Below are 18,541 nucleotides of genomic sequence, written 5' to 3'. Positions count from 1 at the left end.
ACCCCCACAAATACATGTAATAAAAAAAAAAAAAAAAAAAAAAAAAGCCCGAGTGCATTGAGCTTAGGGCTTTAAGTAGGTGTGCATTTTAGACAGGACTTTGGAGGCAGGGTAGAGGATGTGTTCATCCGAAGAAGGCTGTTGGAGGCTGCCAAAGCAGCATAGTTTAGAAAGGATGGGTGCCAGAGGAATGGAGGTGGGAATTTGACGTGAAACTGAGGGCTTGGTGACTCATCCCGGGTGACTCTATTCCTAATTTCTGAATTCAGATGGCTATGTGATGGTGGTGCTAATATTTTTGGGAGGGGCAGTTAGAAAGGCAGAGGACTAGTTCGGCTTTGGATACACTGTTGGTGTTTCCCTGTGAGCTCTCCATAGAGATGCAAGACAGTCAGTTGTATGTTTGATTCTCTGTTTTGTTTGTTTGTTTTTTCTTCGAGACAGGGTTTTTCTGTGTAGCCCTGGCTGTCCTGGAACTCACTCTGTAGACCAGGCTGGCCTTGAACTCAGAAATCCGCTTGCCTCTGCCTCCCAAGTGCTGGGATTAAAGGCCTGTGCGCCACCACCCCTCGACCTGATTCTCTGTTTTGAAAGAGACATCTGGCTGATGTGGGAGTTCAAAGCAAGGGTGGAGGTGATCCTCCCTGAGTTGAGTGAAGCCGAGTGGGCACAGCTGCGGGCTTAGGGTGCTGCCCTGCATTTCAGGTGCTGCTTCACAATTGGTGCCACTTAAAGATGCCACTGAGGAAGGCACAGGTCTTAGTTACAGAGACGTGACAACTGGGAGAGCAAAATCTTCTGCAAGCAGTAAAGTAATTTCAGAAGGTGAGAACACCCACCGCGTCAAATGTGTCAAGAGAGATGAGGTAGTGCTGAGGACAGTTCTGCCCAATGGTGAGTGACATGAAAGTCAAAGGTTACTGAGTAGAGTTAAAAGGGTCTCTCTCTCTCTCTCTCTCTCTGTGTGTGTGTGTGTGTGTGTGTGTGTGTGTGTGTGTGTGTGTGTGTGTGTGTGTGTGTGGTCAGTTTGCCAAGAGTTGAGGAATGAGGAAGCAGAGGCAGCCAGGGGGAAACCATTGTTTAAGAGGGTCAGAAACACTTGATGCCTAATTGAAGAGGGCACTCTAAGTGGATGGTTGCCTTGCCAGTTTTATTTATAGGACCTGGAGAGGCTTGTGCTTGTTTAAAATCCGAGAGGTAAATAACCAGCTGCTAAGAACGCTGGAAGGAGTGTTTGCAGGGTTTATTCAGCCCTACCCAGGCTTCCTCAATCCTATACCATTTACTTACTCCAGCACAAGTGAGCGAGGAAACACTGAGGGCTGAAACACCATTGTGGGCAGGAGCTGGGAATACACACCTGTGGCTCATCTTTATTTACTGTGATGTCCACATCACCGGGTAAAAAGAATTCCATGACTGCCGTCCAGGCCTTCACCACCGCGGTTGGAAAGCAGGAGCAGCATCCTTATTGTTCCCAATGAAGTATATTAGGGACATGTATCTGGGGCACATTACTGACCCGAACGAGGTGCCCTTCTCTGCTGTGGATCAAGAGGCTGGAAGCTCCATGCCCCTGGTGGACTGTGCCCAAGTATGGGACCAGGAGCTGAGCACAAGCTGTTCCCTCTTCTAAGACAGTCAAACAACTAAAAGTTGTGTTTGTAGAAAGGCGGGAGGACAATAACGAGTGATGGCCAGGCGTCTGGGATGCAAGTGAGGTAGACTCAGAGTGGAAAGATGGCGGAGCTGGAGGCAGCAGGTGGCAAGCTCAGCTTCCCGCGCTCAACACGGAGCGGAAGGCAGTGAAAACCAAAACCGCGATTTGAATATCCGGGCCGGGGCAGTGCCCCAAGATAAATCTCCTGTGGAGGGAAGTATTTAATTTGCTTCCAGTGCTGTCGGAAGAAACTCCTCCCTGAGGCCGAGTTGTCTCCGGTGTGGAAGCTTTCTCTTGCCTACCTGACTGTTCTCTGTCCCACGCCCGCGGGCTGGGCCAGGAGTTCCATTGGAATTAAAGTGTTCGTTTTGGTGTAGGTGGGGGATAAAGGAGAGAAAGAATCTGGGTCCAGAGCTAGGACTTCGCTGTCCACCTTGCTAGCACAGGCGTCCTTTTGATCGCCACCCTAGACTAGTCTGAACTTACCACTGGGCCTCAGTGTCTTTGTTTTAAAAATGGGGGTTTAGACTACGATCTCCTTGCATGACAAGCAACACATAGTTGATCGCCTCTCGCAAAACGAGTCCGGAGGAGCAGCATCCCGCTAGCGGTTCTGGCTTAGGCGGGCTGGGGGCCTGTAAGCGAGGAGGTGGGCGGGACCGGAGGGTCGCCCCGCCCCCTGACGGCCCCTCCGCGCTGGGCGCTGGGATGAGGCAATCACGTGACCTCACATCCGGCGCGGGAGTCCTGAGCTCGCGGGGCGCTCCCCGTGTGCCCGCCGGCCCTCCCCGCAGCGTGACCGGGCGCAGTGGCCGCGGGGAGGGGGTCCGCTTCGTCGCCGACGGCGGGAGGACGCTTCACAGCGCAGACCGTCCCCCTCCCCTGCCGGTCTTCCGCGCCGCGCTCCCTTGTTCTCGCCCTGCCGGGCTGCACGCCGCCGCCGCCGCAGGCGCCGACAGCGGAGCGCAGACGCCCCTGCGCCCGGTGCGGCCCGGGCCCCGTCGCGGCGCCTCTGTTCCCACAGCCCGAAGCCGCGACGCGCGGCAGCGGACCCTCGAGCCCGAGCGACCCGCGGCCGCCGGCGCCGGCCGAGGGCGATGGGGCTGGGCTGAGGAGAGGCGGCGGCGGCGGTGGCGAAAGCGGCCCCCCGGCCCCCTGCGGCCTTTTGGCTGCCCGGGCCGGGAGGCCGCGGGCAAGTCAGCACGGCGGCGCGGCTGGTGAGTGACTGGGCGAGCGGGGTGTGGGGCGGGAGGCGAAGGTGATGGGGAGGCTGGAGGAGGCGAACGGCGTCGCCCGGGTGGCGGGTACGGCTGCTTCCTCGACCCGAGTTGGACATCACCTCTCTGGGAAGGGGTGTGTGACAGGGAGAGGGCGCGGAGACCCGGCACTGTCTGGGAGCACGTGTGGGTGTGGAGGTCTGGAGTGCACCCGCTGCGTGTGGCCCGCCCGGTAGGCCAGCCGCTCTAGAAAGTCCAGAAGGTGATGTGTCCGGAGGAGGAATGTGGGAAGGGCCCCAGATGGGTCCGTGCCGGTGCTGACTGTCTGAAGCCCAGTAGCCACAGCCACCGAGGAATAAATTACCCTGGCTATCAGCACACTTAACACTGATAACCGAGGTCCAGAAAGGAAAACGGACTTGAGGTGTCAACACTCCAGATTGAGAGAGAGGCAGGGCCGCGAGGACTAGAAAAACCCAGACCCCTTTGCCCTAGCACTCTGGCCTCGCCTTCACACAGCACAGACTGGTGGCCCGATTGATAGCTTTTTCTGGTGGGGTGTGGAGTTGGGAGTGGGGGGAGGAATAGCATTTGGCGATTGACAGTAACTGTTTGGGGCTTCCCAATTTGGAAAGCTTTTGTGACAGGTGTTCATTGTTTACTTTCCCCTTAGGTCTGACAGAAGCATCCTAGGATCTTGGTGTCTGGACATAAGAGGTATGAATCACTTACATAATTAGCTCCTAATCATTAATGTTTTAGAGCTATATTTAGTGGTTTGTATTAGTGCAAAATGAATGGGTGTGGAGTCATAAACCCAGAAACTTACGTGATTCCGAACTGAATGGAGCATATTTGAATATGTTAATGGTCATTTTTGATCTGTGAAGCAGGACATCAGGATTGTTTAAATCGAAGAAATGTGGGGTCTTTCGTGGTCAGTACAATCCTAGAGGGTTTGAGGTTAACATGAAAGTTTATTTATTTTTTACTTAACATATGTTTGAGTATGTTTGTGAAATGTGTGGATGCCCTCGGAGGCCAGGCCTTTTGAAAAGAGTTACAGGTGGTTGTGAGCTGACTGGCTGTGGTTAGGTCCTCAGAGCAGCAAGAGAGTTTCACTGCTGAGCAGTCTTTCTAGCTCCAGTGTGGTTTTATTCTAGAAGGGCCAGCACATCGTTAAGTGTGCTCCACTTTTGATTAGAACCAAACCTTTTTGCTAAACTGACATCAGTGTTGTTTTCCTGGAATATATGTTGCATTCTTTTTGAGAATTGTTGCTTTGCTGGATAGGCTATATAGTTGCCAAAATAGATTGTGCGGACATCCATTCAGGGTTTAACAACAACTTTAAAAGTACATCCGTTTCTGGAAGTTTTTGTTGTTGTTGTTGTTGTTGTTTTTAATTGTAGTAAGCTTATTAATGATTGTTGTAGAAAAGGAAAAAAAAAAAAAAGATATTGCCTTAGCCTCCTGAACTGCTGTATTACAGGCAGCACCATAAGTTTAGCCTAGAGGATAACTTTTATTTCTTTTCCTGGTATTAACATCTGCTCTCCCCATCCCCAATCATTTGACATTAGATTAGGTTGAGGATGGAGTAGTTGAGATTTTTAAACATTGTTAGGACAGCAATGCCTGTTTTGGTTATGGGATTAGGCAGGAAAAGTCATAATGTATATGTTTCATTTATGTACAGTTATAATTAGATGAAAGTATTAAGTGACAGTATATTTTTGAAAACAAAGTTGATAAGCTTCAAGCTGATGGAGTGCTATGATTTATTTCTTTTCCCAGGCCAACCAGTAACAGAAATTGAAATTTTTAGAATTAGTTTTGAGATAATATAAATTCCTATGTTGGTATTAAAATAGTTTCATAGATAGTAGAAAAAAACCTCATGTCTGATGAGGTGCTTGGTCCTGTTGTCTGTTATTAGCACTAACATTGTTCAGCATGTTTAGTTTGCCCTCAGTAACCGTGCAATGCCAGTTTCCCAAATGTTTTTTTTTTCTTTTTTAAGAAAATAATGTAGTTTTATCTCATATGCATTAGTGTTTTGCCTGAATGTATGTATGTGTGTGGCGTCCGATCCCCTGGAACTGGAGTTGTGAGTGCCATGTGGTGCTGGGAATTGAACCCAGGTCCTCTGCAAGAGCAGCCAGTGCTCTGCTGAGTCATCTCTCCAGCTCAAAGTGTTTATTTCTCAAATATCGATTCTTCTGTGAACAAGCTCTTGGGGTTGGGGATGTAGCTCAGTTGGTAAAGTGCTTGCTGGATGTGCTGTTAAATGCTTGTAATTTGTGCAGGGGAATCAGAAGTTAAAGGCATCCTCAGCTACAGACTTAGTTTAGGGCCTGCCTAGGCTACATGAGACTCTATCTCAAAAAAGAAAAAAAGGAAGAATGTGTGTTGACAGTTATAGAAAATTGTAATAGAAAGAGTTTATGGGATTTGGGAATCCCATCTGACTGATACCTCATTTAACTTTATTGAGATATTGTAGTATTATACAAGGCCCTAAAGTAAATACTTTCTTTTCTAGATGAGGAAACAGGTTTTGCAATAAGTTCCTAGTTATATACTTACACAAACCAAGAAATAAGAACTTCTGTGTTGTAGACAGTAATATTAAACTTAGATTGATTATGGTTGTCTTCAAAGTCCTTAAACTGTAAGTTGGTTAAATAATTTTTTTTTCCTTTCCTGATTCATTTCAATTTACAAAGAACAAGATTTCTAAGAGGCTTGAGGGCCACTGAGCACATGTGAAGGAGGAAGCACTCAGCTAGCTCTTCCCAGGTTCCTTTCTTTTCCTATGCACTGTGCTTGAAAGACAGAATTTCAAAGTGATCTTGATAATGATGGTCTTACATAAAGTGGATTCTGTGTTTTGTGATACTTGAATTTAAATTTAGGGCTTCACAGATGGTAGCAAACACTATTCAGAGCCACATCCCTAGCCCCTTTTGTGGGATTTATTTTAAATAAAACTTTTGGTAGAGTCTCAATGCACTTGCCCTGGTTGACTGGCCTTAAATTAAAATTCTCCTGTCCAAGATTCCCAAGTAGCTGGGATTATAACCCTGTGACTTCAAGCCAGTAAAATGGGTTATTGGGAGTATACTTGGTGGCCTACACTAACTGTAAGTACTAAAAATGGGAGCTTGTATGCGACTAGACCATACATTGAGCAGGAGTTATTAGCTTGTCATTTATTGACAAGAGCACTCTTAAAACAGAGGTCTGCTAAAAGTGGTTTAATCTAGTGACTGATATCTGTTAAGTTGATACACTTGATGTGCTCTAAAATTCTAGTGCTGACTGAGTTCTGAATGTAGTAGTAGCCTTTATACAGCTCCCACCCATAGTTTAACCTGTTTCAGTTAACCATCATTCAGCTGTGGTTTGAAAATATTAAATGGAAAATTCCAGAAATCTAGACAAGTGGTTCTCAACCTTTGAGTTTCAACCCCTTTGGCAAACCTTTATCTCCAAAATATTTACATTACGATTCATAACAGTAGCTTTGTGTTGTTTTGAGTAGTGATAAAATTTTGTATTATCCCTTTGTTCTGGCCTAGACCCTAGTCAGCCTTTGGTCCAGGACATTCATTGTCTGTGCCTACTAGTTGGTTACTAGCCGTTGTAAGTATTTATATAGCTAGCAATTCTATCGTCCAAAGAAAAACTAGAAATTGCTTCCTTTAAAGGTAAGAAGATATTTATTTGAAGAGAAAAAATAAAAGAGATCACATCTACATAGCTTTCAGTATAGTATAATGTTAAGTTGCTTCATTATTGTAGAATTATTATTACTGTGCTTAATTTATAAATTAAATTTGCTTTTAGACATGTATGTATAGGAGAAAACTATATACAAAGTCTGGTACTACCTTAGTTTCATGTGTGCACTAGGAGTTCTGGGACTGTCCATTTGGTTTAAGGGGACTGTTGTATGACATATTTGATCTGGTTAAATCTTGATCTAAGAGTTGGGTCACAGCATTTAGCCTTTGGCTTTTTTGTAACTTTCTGTTAATTGAAGCAAACTGGCCTATATATACAGAGTAACTGTAATCTTGAAAACCATGTTCTTGGTTTCTTATTTGAATTCTCTTACTTTGAGAGATAAGTTCAGGATTCAGGTACATGTTTTAGTTTTTTAAAAAAATCAAGTGTTCTGGAATTATTCTTAAAATTTTTATTTATTTGTAACACATACAAGTGTTTTTATTTTATAAGTGTTTTTGCCTGCATGTATACACATACAGCATTATTTCCTACTCTTGGACCTTTACTTTAATGCCCAATACTTTTGTAAAGAAAACAAGAAAGACTAAGTAATAGAGTAAATCCAACCAACTATTAAGGTACAATTCGGTCTTTGTAAAACTTTCTTTCATAACTATTCTGCACGTTAACTGCTTGCTCACTCTAAGGGAAGACGTGTGTACCACATGTGTGCCTGGTGCCGAAGGAGGTTAGAAGGGAGCACCCAATCCCTGGAACTGGGGTTATGAATGGTTAAGGTAACCAGTTACCATAACAAAAAAACATGATTACTACTATCCACTATTATTACAGGTCATATTGGGATCTTTGGTAGAATTTGAGGTGGTGAAACAGCTTAAAATAGATCTTAGAGTATGAAACTAAATTTGCTAATTACAACTTTCTCTTATATTCTGTAAGTCTTCCCTTGGAACGAGAAATCAGGTAAAGTGCAGAATAGTTATGAAAGAAAGTTTTACAAAGACTGAATTGTACCTTAATAGTCGGTTGGATTTACTCTATTATTTAGTCTTTCTTGTTTTCTTTACAAAAGTATTGGGCATTAAAGTAAAGGTCCAAGAGTAGAAAATAATAATGCTGAGAAGTAACAGACCATTTAGACTGGCTCTTTCTTACAGAAGAAGTTGGTGTCAGGGAAGGGAATGGCAACATGTTGTGGTAAATCTCCAACCCAAATAGGACCCGTCAAAGAAAACACAACTCAGTAATTATGAATATATTCTTCAAGCCTAGATTGGGCAGATTCACCACTTCACTACTCTATTCCCCAGCTGTGATGTCCTCCTCCATCATCGTTGTCGTCATCTTCATTGTCTTCTTTTCCTCCTCCTTCTCCTCTTCCTCCTGCTTCCTCTTCTTCCCTGCCCCCCCTCTCTGCCCTCTTCCCACCAACCTTTATTTCTCCACCTTCTTCAGCCCAGTCACTGGCTCCAGCCTTTATTTTACAAATTAAGATGGGCAGAAGGTTCACTAGAATTCACCTGTGTAATGATTCACTCCTCCTCTGCAGCCCTTCCCAGGAAAGGGGAATTAACGTCAAAATACAAGGCCGGGGGCTATCCACAAAAGCAACATGCTAATAAAGGGTCTAGGTTGAATTTCTCTTTCTTTGTTCTGTAGGTGTTCTTTTCTTCAGGTCTTTATTTTGCAATGTAACCAGTCTGGCAAAGGTGAAGATAGTCTAAAGAGACATGTGTTCATTAGACTATTGAAACAGTGAATCCCCAAAATTGGAGCTCCCCCCAGGAATCTTGGGATTTGGGGAAGGGAAAGCAAGCTTAAAGCCTAAGCCCCTATGGGGAGGGGAGAGAGGATGGATGGACAGACACAGACAGTACTCCTCCCACTCCTCCCAGCAATTTACAACTTGACACACTACCTTAGAGATGAGAGAAAGGGTGGAACCACACTGTGATCCAGACTGGTTAGTAGAAATATGTAACACTAGCCCTCTTAAACTTTAACTTCATGGTAAGACCCAGAAGATGGACTTGGCCAGGGTCACTGGATCTCTTTGTCTCTCCTCACACAACTGTTTCATTGGATTATTGCATATATGTAGAGGAGTTTTGGTCCAGCAGTGTGGATGTTCTGGCAAAGGATCACATCCAAAGACCTTCTAGGTCTGTGTGATCTGCTCGAATGAAGATGCACCTTTAATTCCAGGAGGCAGAGGCAAGGAGATCTCTTGAGTTCAATGCCAGCCTGGTATAGAGCAAGTTTCAAGTAAAGAAAAGCTTAGTTCAGACGTGGTGGTACATACCTCTAATGCCAGCACCCAAGAGAGAGGCATCTCTGAGTTCTAGTCAGTAAGTTTGGTTTGAGTCAGAGTTAAAAAGCAGTGCAGTGGAATTGCGTCCCTTTGAGTTCATGCAGTTCATTGCAGGTCCACAGAGGCAGTTGAAGCCAGAAAACAAGGAGCCAGAAGATTAGAACAAATTGCCAACATATGCAGATATTGTGTGTACATATATGCGCACTTGTGTGGAGGCCAAAAGACAACTTCAGATACTTGTCAGTGGCCATCTGCCTTGGTGTTTGCGTGCGTGCGTGCGTGCGTGCGTGCGTGCGTGCGTGCGTGTGTGTGTTAGGGATCAGAGGTTGATGGTTGATGTTGGGTGTTTTTTTTTGTGACTTTTCTACCTTAGTTTTTCTAGACAGTGTTTCTTACTGAACCTGGAGCTTGCTAATTGTCTAGACTGTCTACAAGAAAGCCTTTGGATCTGGCTGTTGCCCTTGCAAAGCCCTGGGTTTACAAGATCCATGCCATTTCTGGCTTTTATATGAGGCCTGGGAACAGAATGCTTGTATACTAAGACTTTCCCTCTGAGTTATCTCTGCAGCCTCCTCCAGTGTGTGTGTGTGTGTGTGTGTGTGTTTTCTAGGTTCCTGGAGAAGGTTGTTAGCTACTCAATATGGGTGCTGGAAAGCAAACCTGGGAAGACATGAAGCACTCTTAACTACCGAGCCATCTCTTCATCTCCTCTTCTACTTTACTGTTGTGTGTGTGTGTTTTTTAATGTTTTATATTGTATTTTACGTGTTTTATCTGAATGTGTCTGTACCCTGTGCGTGACTGGTGCCTATGGAGGCCAGAAGACAGTGTTGGATTCTCTGGAACTGAAGTTTTTAAAGATTGTGAGCCACCATGTAGATGCTAGAAATTGAACCTGGATCCTCTGAAAGAGTGGACAGTGCTTTTTTGTTTGTCTGTTTTTCAAGATAGGGTACCTCTGTGTAGTTCTGGAATTCACTTTGAAGACCAAGTTGGCCTCCAGCTGCCTACCTCTGCCTTCCAAGTGCTGGGATTAAAGCCGTGCTCTTAACCACTGGACTGTCTCTCCAGCCCCTCCTTGTTTCTGAGACCATGTTTCTTATTATTCTGAGACCAGTGAGCCTCAGGGATCTGCTTGTCTTTAGGCTGGGTCCAATCCCTGATTATTTTACATTGGCTTTGGCCTGACCCTCTTTAACACAGGACTTTTCAAGTGTTTTACCTGCTGAATCCTCTTCCCCACTCCTCAGCTGTCACTTCTGTTTGCATTAATTTTTGAGAAGAATGACTCTTGAGTGATTCTCAACCTGTGTGTCAACCCCTTTGGGGTCACATAATCAGATATTCCTCAAATCAGATGTTTACATTACAATGAATAGTAGGAAAATTACAGTTATGAAGTAGTCAACAAAATAATTTTATGGTTGGGGTTCACCACAACATGAGGGGACTGCATTAGAGGGCCACAACATTATTAAGAAGGTCGAGAAGCTCTGTTCTGGAAAGAAAGAGAAATTACTTTGATGGATATAAATAACATTGTGATGGGTTTCTATAGGGAGGGTTACAGGTCAGGAAGGAATCTGACTCAGTTAGTTGGAAAAGTGGTATAGGGTTGAGATGTGGAGCATGTCCAGACTCACAATTTATTGTACGATTTTGCTCAGAAAAAAGATTCTACCTTTGGTCTTAACCTCATGTCATTCATTTGATTGCATTACCAGGTGCTGGTTTGAGTCTCATACCTTAAGCTTTTAAGGCTAACTTTGATGTCTTAGTAACTGCTCTGACAGTTGGAGTAGTGAGGAGAAGTGGCAGGAGTCCTCTGCCAGAAGAAGATGGAAACAGTCAAAGAGGTTAGTGGCTTGAGTTGGCTTGGAGGATTAACAGCAGCTTCTCAGCCAGACTAGGTTTGTGAAGGCATTCTTGGCATAAAGAGTATTGCATAGAGAAGAATGGAGTCAGGAAGTGGTAGAGCAGTTTGAAGAGCTGCAATTTGTGCTCTTTGTGAAAGGGGTGTAAAGTTTCTAAGTGTGAATGATAGCAGTTGGAAAGTGGGAGATTGTAAAGGCTTTTACAAGTCTTGTAATTAGTGTTTTACTTTGGACCCCACTTCCACAATGGTAGAGAAAGAAAGAAATACATATTTTGCATTGTGAGACTTTAGACACTAGCTAGAGAACAGTGTTTTAAACTTTGTTTAAACTACCATTTGTCCAGTTTATATGAGCAGGGAATCTTTTGAAATGCTTTGGATGTAGTCTCACTAATTTGGGAAATGACATTGCAGACAGTGACAGGCTATTGAGGCTTTATCAGGGGAAGTAGAGAGGTCACAGTTAGTTTGCATATACATTTGATTAAGGAAGACTTGGAAAAGGACCTGAGTTGGAACAATTTCTGTGGAGATAGGGCTGGTGAGGTGGAGTGAGAAAGGATAGAAATAATGCCCAGTTGGATATAGAAGGTGTTAAAGAGTGGAGTCTAGAGTGACCGATGAATTTCTTGCTTTAAAGAAATCATTAAGGGGCTGGCGAGATGGCTCAGCGGTTAAGAGCATTGGCTGCTCTTCTGGAGGTCATGAGTTCAAATCCCAGCAACCACATGGTGGCTCACAACCATCCTGTAATGAGGTCTGATGCCGTCTTATGGGGTATCTGAAGACAGCTACAGTGTACTTACATATAATAAACAAATAAAAAAAACTTAAAAAAAAAAAAAAGAAATCATTAAGGGGTAGAATAAATTGAAAAGTTTGAGGGGCAGGATATTTTGAAGAAAGGTTGAATTTTAGCTGTCTAAAAAAGCATGAAGAGGTTCAATCTGTGGGTCTGAAAATGAGAGATGAGTGCTGAAAACTCATGGTGGTTGTTGCCATCATAGACATTCCAGTAGTGTTCCACTTTGTCCCCAGTGACATTGTTACAAAAACTGCCCAGGTGACATTAACAGTTAATTAAGTGGTCATAGGAAGTCGTAGCTTGATAACCTGTCTCCTTGCCTTTCTTTGTAGGCTAGTATAATGTAAACTGCACTTAAGCAGAATTATTGGGGTAGAGAGGTCATTTGGGGGCCATCTTAGAAGCCAGAAGCCTGGTTTTCCCCATGAATAAATGATTCAGTTTTATTTGTAGCAACAATTTGTTTAGTGGATCTTTAGAAAATAATCCTGTAAAAACATATGGCAGTGTCATTTAAAAAAAAACTTGTTGGTAAAGCTTTTTCATGTAGTTTAATCTCATGCTTGTCTTTCTTGTCTTTAAAAAGATACTACTTAGGCCTGGACTTGTGCTTGAGAATCCAGTGGTATATTGCTTGCCTGGTGTGGATGAGATGTTGGGTTCAAGTCCCCAGCACCTCAAACAACAAACTACAACATAACACTGGCAGTATCAGTAGTTTTGTAGATGTCAATGAAGGTGGTTTCTAGGCTAAATATACCTGTACAGATTAGCCTTCTCTGGGACTCACTTCAGTGTAGTCAGGGAGAGCTGCCTGCTTCTGCCTATGAGTGCTGGGATTAAATGAAAGCACCGCCATACCCTGCACTCCTTTTTTTCAAAGGCATGGTCTTGCTGTGTAGCCCAGGCTGTTCTTTGCTACCTGAATATATTTTTATAATATTCATAGACCATAGTTATTTGAGGTCTTTTGTACTGCATTGAACCAACATAACAGATTTGGAATTAAAGAAAAGGAATAAAGCAGAAAAACAAACTCATACAATTTCTAAAGTTTACATAAGCCAGGTATATGTGTCCTTAATCCTGGGAAACTGAAGCAGGAAGATGCAGAGTTAAAGGCTCATCTGTCCATTATAATCAGATCTTCAGCATACAACTTTCTCCTTCTCTGATACACAGTACAGTTGTCAAATGTGCAGGGTTGGATCTTTTGGTTTTTTCGAGATAGGGTTTCTCTGTGTAGCCCTGGCTGTCCTGGAACTCTCTGTAGAACAGGCTGGCCTCGAACTAAGAAATCTGCCTACCTCTGCCTCCCAAGTGCTAGGATTAAAGGTGTGCGCCACCACTGCCCAGCGGGTTGTATCTTTTGTGAAGAATAATTTCCTACTGATTTCGTGCTTCTTTGTGATTGGACCTTCAAATCAGCAAGCCTGGAAGAGTGAAATGAATCATACTGTAGTAAAGATCATGAATGAAACAAATCTTGATTTTTTTTTTTGTTAAAGCAGTGCTACAGTAATATTAATGAAAGTTTTCTTCTTTTCCTTGTCACTATTCTCTATTCACCCTTTCTAGCCCGGCTATTGCTGTCTACTCTGTTGCTGTATTTTGAGTCCTTTCTGTGCATGCTATTTTTTGTTGACAGTCCTACTATACGGTAGTTATTTAAAATGCATTAGTAATTTAAGACAAGTACTTACTACTAACGATGTACATACATCAATTTTGAGAAATAAGAATACCAACTTTGAACATTCTGCTGACGGCAACAGTAGCTTTAAAAAGCACTTCAGTCTTGTCTGGTAAAATGTGGAAAACAGTAGGCTCAGAATTAATGAGCCTTGATGGTGATTGGTTCTAATGCTTTGGGAATTGAGAATCTGCATGATGTATACAGCGGTCTCCTGCATGTATTCCTGAAGACCAGAAGAGGGCACCAGATGTCATTAAAGATGGTTATGAAGCACCATGTGGTTGCTGGGAATTGAACTAAGGACCTCTGTTAACCTCTGAGCCATCTCTCTAGCCCCTCTCAATTGGTTTTTGATTGATCAGTAAAGATGCCAGTGGTCAATAGCTGTGCAAAGGGAGATGGGGTGGGACCCTTAGATTTGCTCTGGCTAGGACCCAATAGAGGGGAGAGGAGAGGAGAATTGCCGGGTTTTGGAGGAAGACAGATCAGATTTAGAGCTATAGAAGGAAAATCATCCAAAATGTAGGTGAGAGGGAATGCAGGCCCCCAAAAGGGCTGCCCAGAAGGAACAAGGCCGTAAAGATCAAAAATTTAGAGGGTGTTGAGTCAGGAGTTCCAGAGGGTAGCTGGGTAGATGATTAGAACTGCCCAGCCTTTGAGCTAGTTAAGGCATTTTAAAAATAAGCTAATCTGTGTGTGTCTTTCATTTGCGGATCCAAGCCGGGTGGCTGGAAGCACGTGACCCACTGGAAGCACAAAACGCTGTGGCTAATCTCACCACCACAGAATATTTAGATTTTAATCATCAGTTTAAATGACAACCAAGTTATTGGTGATTTTAGTTAATAAGCTGAAGCTAACTTACATTAATTGGGAGACCCTTTCATTTATATTATTCAAAGAAATCCTTAACCTTAAATCTGAATTATAGATTTTAGGTTGGAGTAATTAGACTCATTTGGCAATTTGCCTTGCTTCTATAGACAAGTATTGAAATACTTGTTTTCTTAGTCCTTATTGTATTCAGTGTCTTTGCTATATTCATTTTTGCTTGTTTTAAAATAACCTTTTGTTTCAGTGAGATTTGACTTTCAAATCCACTGTCACCCTCAGTGGGGAGGGGGACACAAATTTTACATTGAATTTTGCAGAGTAACTTGAACGCTACAATTCTCAGACTTTCTTAGTTAATGGTAACAGTTTGGTGTGTGTCTTTGAGACAGGGTCTCACCATGAAACCATGGCTAACCTACAACTCATTGTGTAGAACAGGCTGGCCTCAAAACTCAGTGATCAGCCTGCCTCTGTCTCCAGAGTCCTAGGATTAAAGCCACACACCACCATTCCTGTCTCTTTGCTTGTTTATAAACAAAAGTTGCATATTAGTAATATTTCTTTTTTTTTTCTTGTACAGAGCTATCCTGGTCTCTAAAGTAGACTTGACTCATTTGTTTTACTTTCCTAAGCTGTTCATACATTCTGTTTGCACACATTAAGATAGATTCTAAGGGCTTAGGTTTTGTTACAAACAGTATAGTAGGATAGGTTTTACCCATACATACTTAGTATAGATAACACAAGTCATGACTTTCAATTAGAATTGTTAGATTTAGGTATATGTAGATTTTAAATTTAAAGATGTTGTCAGTTGATTTTCTAAAAAGATAGTATAGGTTCTTCTTTTTTTTTTTTCCCCACTCCCCTTTTCTTGGGGATCAAATCCAAAGTATATACTCTGTTTTTATTGATCTGTTTAAGAGGCAGGGAGGATCATGTGTAGCACAGATGGGCTTAAACTTGTGTTCTTCCTGCCTTAGGCTCCCAAGTATTACAAGTATGCATTACCACTTCTGACCCAAAATAGTTTTTCATTTTTCAGGACAGGGTTTCTCTGTGTAGCCTTTCTTGGTTGTCCTGAAACTCACTCAGTAGACCAGGCTGGCCAGAGATTTTCTTGCCTTAGACTCCCAGTTCTGGGATTAAAGCCATGATGCCCAGATATATACCCCTCCTCTCAATTTTAAATTGATATATAAAGTAGTGAATTTCATTATTATGTGTATTCATATGCACACACATATGAGTCATTATACTTTGTTTTAATTAGTGTCCCTCCCTACTACCCTTCTCATAATCCACTTTTAGTCTCTGTATTATGGTGCACTTTACCTGTTTCCTGTTATTTCATCACCAATTTAATGGCTAAGTATTTTACCACATATTTTAGGCGTTATTTATATTTTTGGTTTTGGAGAGGGTCTTACTATTGAGCCCTGGTTGGCTAACTCAGATTGCCTATCTCTGCTTCTGAGTGCTGGGATTTTAAAGGCCCATGTGTCAATCATGCCCAGCCCTCATTTTTCTTATATCTTATATATCTTATCTTTCTCTTGGGACATACTTCAAAAGCAACCCCTTTTCATATTGACTAAACAAATTGGTGTATAATACCTTATCTCTAATCACTGAACATTTTAGTTAATTCCAACCATTCTTTTTCTTTAGCAATATTAGATTGCCACCTACAGGTGAAAGAATGCAACAGCAGGTTGTACATAGTGCCTAGCCTTTGCTTTCTTCTTCTCTTTTAAAGAGTCAGGGTCTCTATATAGCCGTGGATGTCCTGGAACTTAATATGTAGACCAGGCTGGCCTTGAACTCAGAGATCCACCTGCTTCTGCCTCCTGAGTGCTGGGATTGAAGACATTGTGTCACTATATTTGGTTGAATCCACCTTAGGGCATTATTTCACCAGCCTTGTATTGTAATAGTGAAGAGATTGAGACCAAGATAAGTGAAGGGGAGACACTCTTAACAGTGTTTAGTGGATTGTCTTCTGTGGCCAAATTAAAGCTGGCATGATTGTTCTGTGGCCTTTCGTTGTTTGCTTTGGAGGTTAGGAAAGCTATATTCTCCTTTTTGTATTTTGGTTTATCCAGACAAGGTTTTTTTGTAGCCCTAGCTGTCCTGGAAATACGGAAATAGGTCTGTAGACTACCTGGCCTTGAACTTACAGAGATCTACCTGCCTCTCAGACTTCCCAGTGCTGATATGTATCACCACCACCCTGGATTTTTTTTTTTTTTTTTTTTTTTTTTTTTTTGAGACAGCATCTTGTCTCTCTGTGTATAGCCCTGGCTGTTGCAGAATTCAATATAGAATGGGCTGACCTTGAACTTACAGAGATTTTTCAGTGTCTCCTGAGTGCTGTCATTAAAATTTGTACTACCACACCCAATTTCTTCTGCTCTTAATATGATATACTTGCTTACTTAATGCTGTAGATGAATTCAATAAAAAATTGAATTGGTGGTGGCGCACGCCTTTAATCCCAGCACTTGTGAGGCAGAGACAGGTGGATTTCTGAGTTCGAGGCCAGCCTGGTCTACAGAGTGAGTTCCAGGACAGCCAGGGCTACACAGAGAAACCCTGTCTCGAAAAACCAAAAAAAAAAAAAAGAAAGAAAGAAAGAAAGAAAGAATTTGTAGCCAGGCTGTGTTAATCCCAGCACTCTGGAGGCAGAGGCAAGTGGATCTCTGAGTTCCAGGCCAGCCTGGTCTACAGGGTGAGTTCCAGGGCAGCCAGGGCTACACAGAGAAATCATGTCTTAAAGAGCAAAATAAAGAATATGCTGCTACTTATCATATTTGTATTATGGGTTGTTAATACATTTACTTAGCTGAGCCAAAACATAGATAAGAAATTTAACTAACTGTATGTAGCTTGGTGGTAGAGCATTTGCTGAGTTTGTGTGAGGCCCTGGGTTGTGAGTTGTAGGCCAGCCTGTGCTACAAAGAGGCTCTATATTAGAAAGAAAACAAAACAAATAAAAGGCAATATGCTTGTTAAAGAAATAGCTTTAAAATGCCAAAAGTAAAATGACTTCAGTTGAGATCTAGGCAGAGAGTGAAGATTTTAGGGTTTATGTATACATTATTTAGTCTTCCTTCTGGGTAAAACCACCTAACTCTCTGTCTTCATCCCAGAGGATGGTTACTACTAGTTAATTAACACATTGACTTTTGTTGTTGTTGCTTTTCTTTGTTGTTTTTTTTTTCCCCCCCAAGAGAAGAGTTTCTGTTTGTCCTGGTTGCTTTGCAACTCAATCTGTAGACTAGGCTGGTCTGTAGAAGCTCCTCCTCCTGCTTCCCAAGTGCTGGGATTAGAGGTGGGCCCCACTATACCCATCTTACACACACATTGTCTTGGATATCCGAGGCACTTTTCTTTCTAGGCTATTTAGTCCTACAATTTATAACTCTTTCTGTTGATAGGGTAAGTCTGTTTCAAACTCTTGCCTGCTGTAGCATTTTTCATAATGGATAAGAATTGAAATCTATCTGGTCATTATGACACTTTGCTAACTCTTTGAACACAGACTTCAGAAATGTCACATACATGAGAAAGAAATATGAGACTTCTAGACCTTTAGTTATTTAAGTAACTGAAATAAGTTTTGAATCACATAAGTAGACTTCAAGTTTTTATTTTTAGTCCAGATCACATGAAGTAGAAGATGAGCTCAAACTCCCTATGCAGTTAAAAAGACCTTCAATTCTTGAACCTCCTACCTCTTTCCCAAGCAGTAGCATTATAGTCATGCACCACCATACCCAGCTTTATTTTTAAAATTAATTTTTGGGTTAGCATACAGATATTAGTTCAGTATGGTGCTTTCCTACATGTATCACTATTGTCTCACTCCCTCACTTTCCCCATTCCCCCTTCCTTCTTAAATAGACATATAAAAGATGCAGACTAAACTGGGTAGTATGGCATATACCTATAATCCCAGTTCTCTGGAGGTAGAGGCAAAAGGGTCACATGTTCAAGGTCAGCCTCAGTTGCATAGGGAGTTGAGGGGCAGCCAGGATTATATGATATTGTTTTAAAATCCTAATAAAATAAATCAACAAACAAATAAACAATCCAAACTTTATTAGATAAACTATTTTGTCTCATGAGGACGGTCTTAATCATTTGGAATACCTCTAAATAAAAATGCTCATTAAAAAAATAGTATATAATAAAGTGATTAAAAATAGTATAGGTTAAACTTATTCTTTATATTAATCCCAACATGGATAATTACATTGTGTGGCCTAATTATAACTTATTTTGTTATACCTCCCATGTTGCTCTATAACATACCAGAGACTTCACTTGACAAGTGTAAATACAGTCTTAGTTTGGTGTATATTGGACACAATAGTCTTC

General features: G+C 42.2%; 1 protein-coding gene across 4 annotated transcripts in view; it reads left to right on the top strand.

Moving 5' to 3' along the window:
* The first annotated feature begins 2,716 nt into the window (after positions 1–2,716).
* The window catches only part of Atp13a3 (ATPase 13A3), a 72,864-nt gene continuing 57,039 nt past the window's right edge, over positions 2,717–18,541 (top strand). For 3 of the 4 annotated variants that reach the window (XM_034514994.2, XM_076942769.1, XM_034514991.2), the window contains exons 1-2: positions 3,576–3,594; positions 10,672–10,803. In XM_034514994.2, the coding sequence (XP_034370885.1) occupies positions 10,786–10,803 (18 nt within the window). In that variant the 5' untranslated portion in view covers positions 3,576–3,594; positions 10,672–10,785. Of the gene's footprint in view, positions 2,878–3,550; positions 3,595–10,671; positions 10,804–18,541 lie in introns of those variants that run through there. The other variant, XM_034514992.2, reaches the window with a different exon arrangement.

This window comes from Arvicanthis niloticus, chromosome 12 (genome assembly GCF_011762505.2).
Source record: "Arvicanthis niloticus isolate mArvNil1 chromosome 12, mArvNil1.pat.X, whole genome shotgun sequence".
NCBI classification, from domain to species: domain Eukaryota; kingdom Metazoa; phylum Chordata; class Mammalia; order Rodentia; family Muridae; genus Arvicanthis; species Arvicanthis niloticus.
The sequence above is the reverse complement of the archived record's forward strand: the minus strand, read 5'-3'. Positions and strand labels throughout refer to the sequence as shown.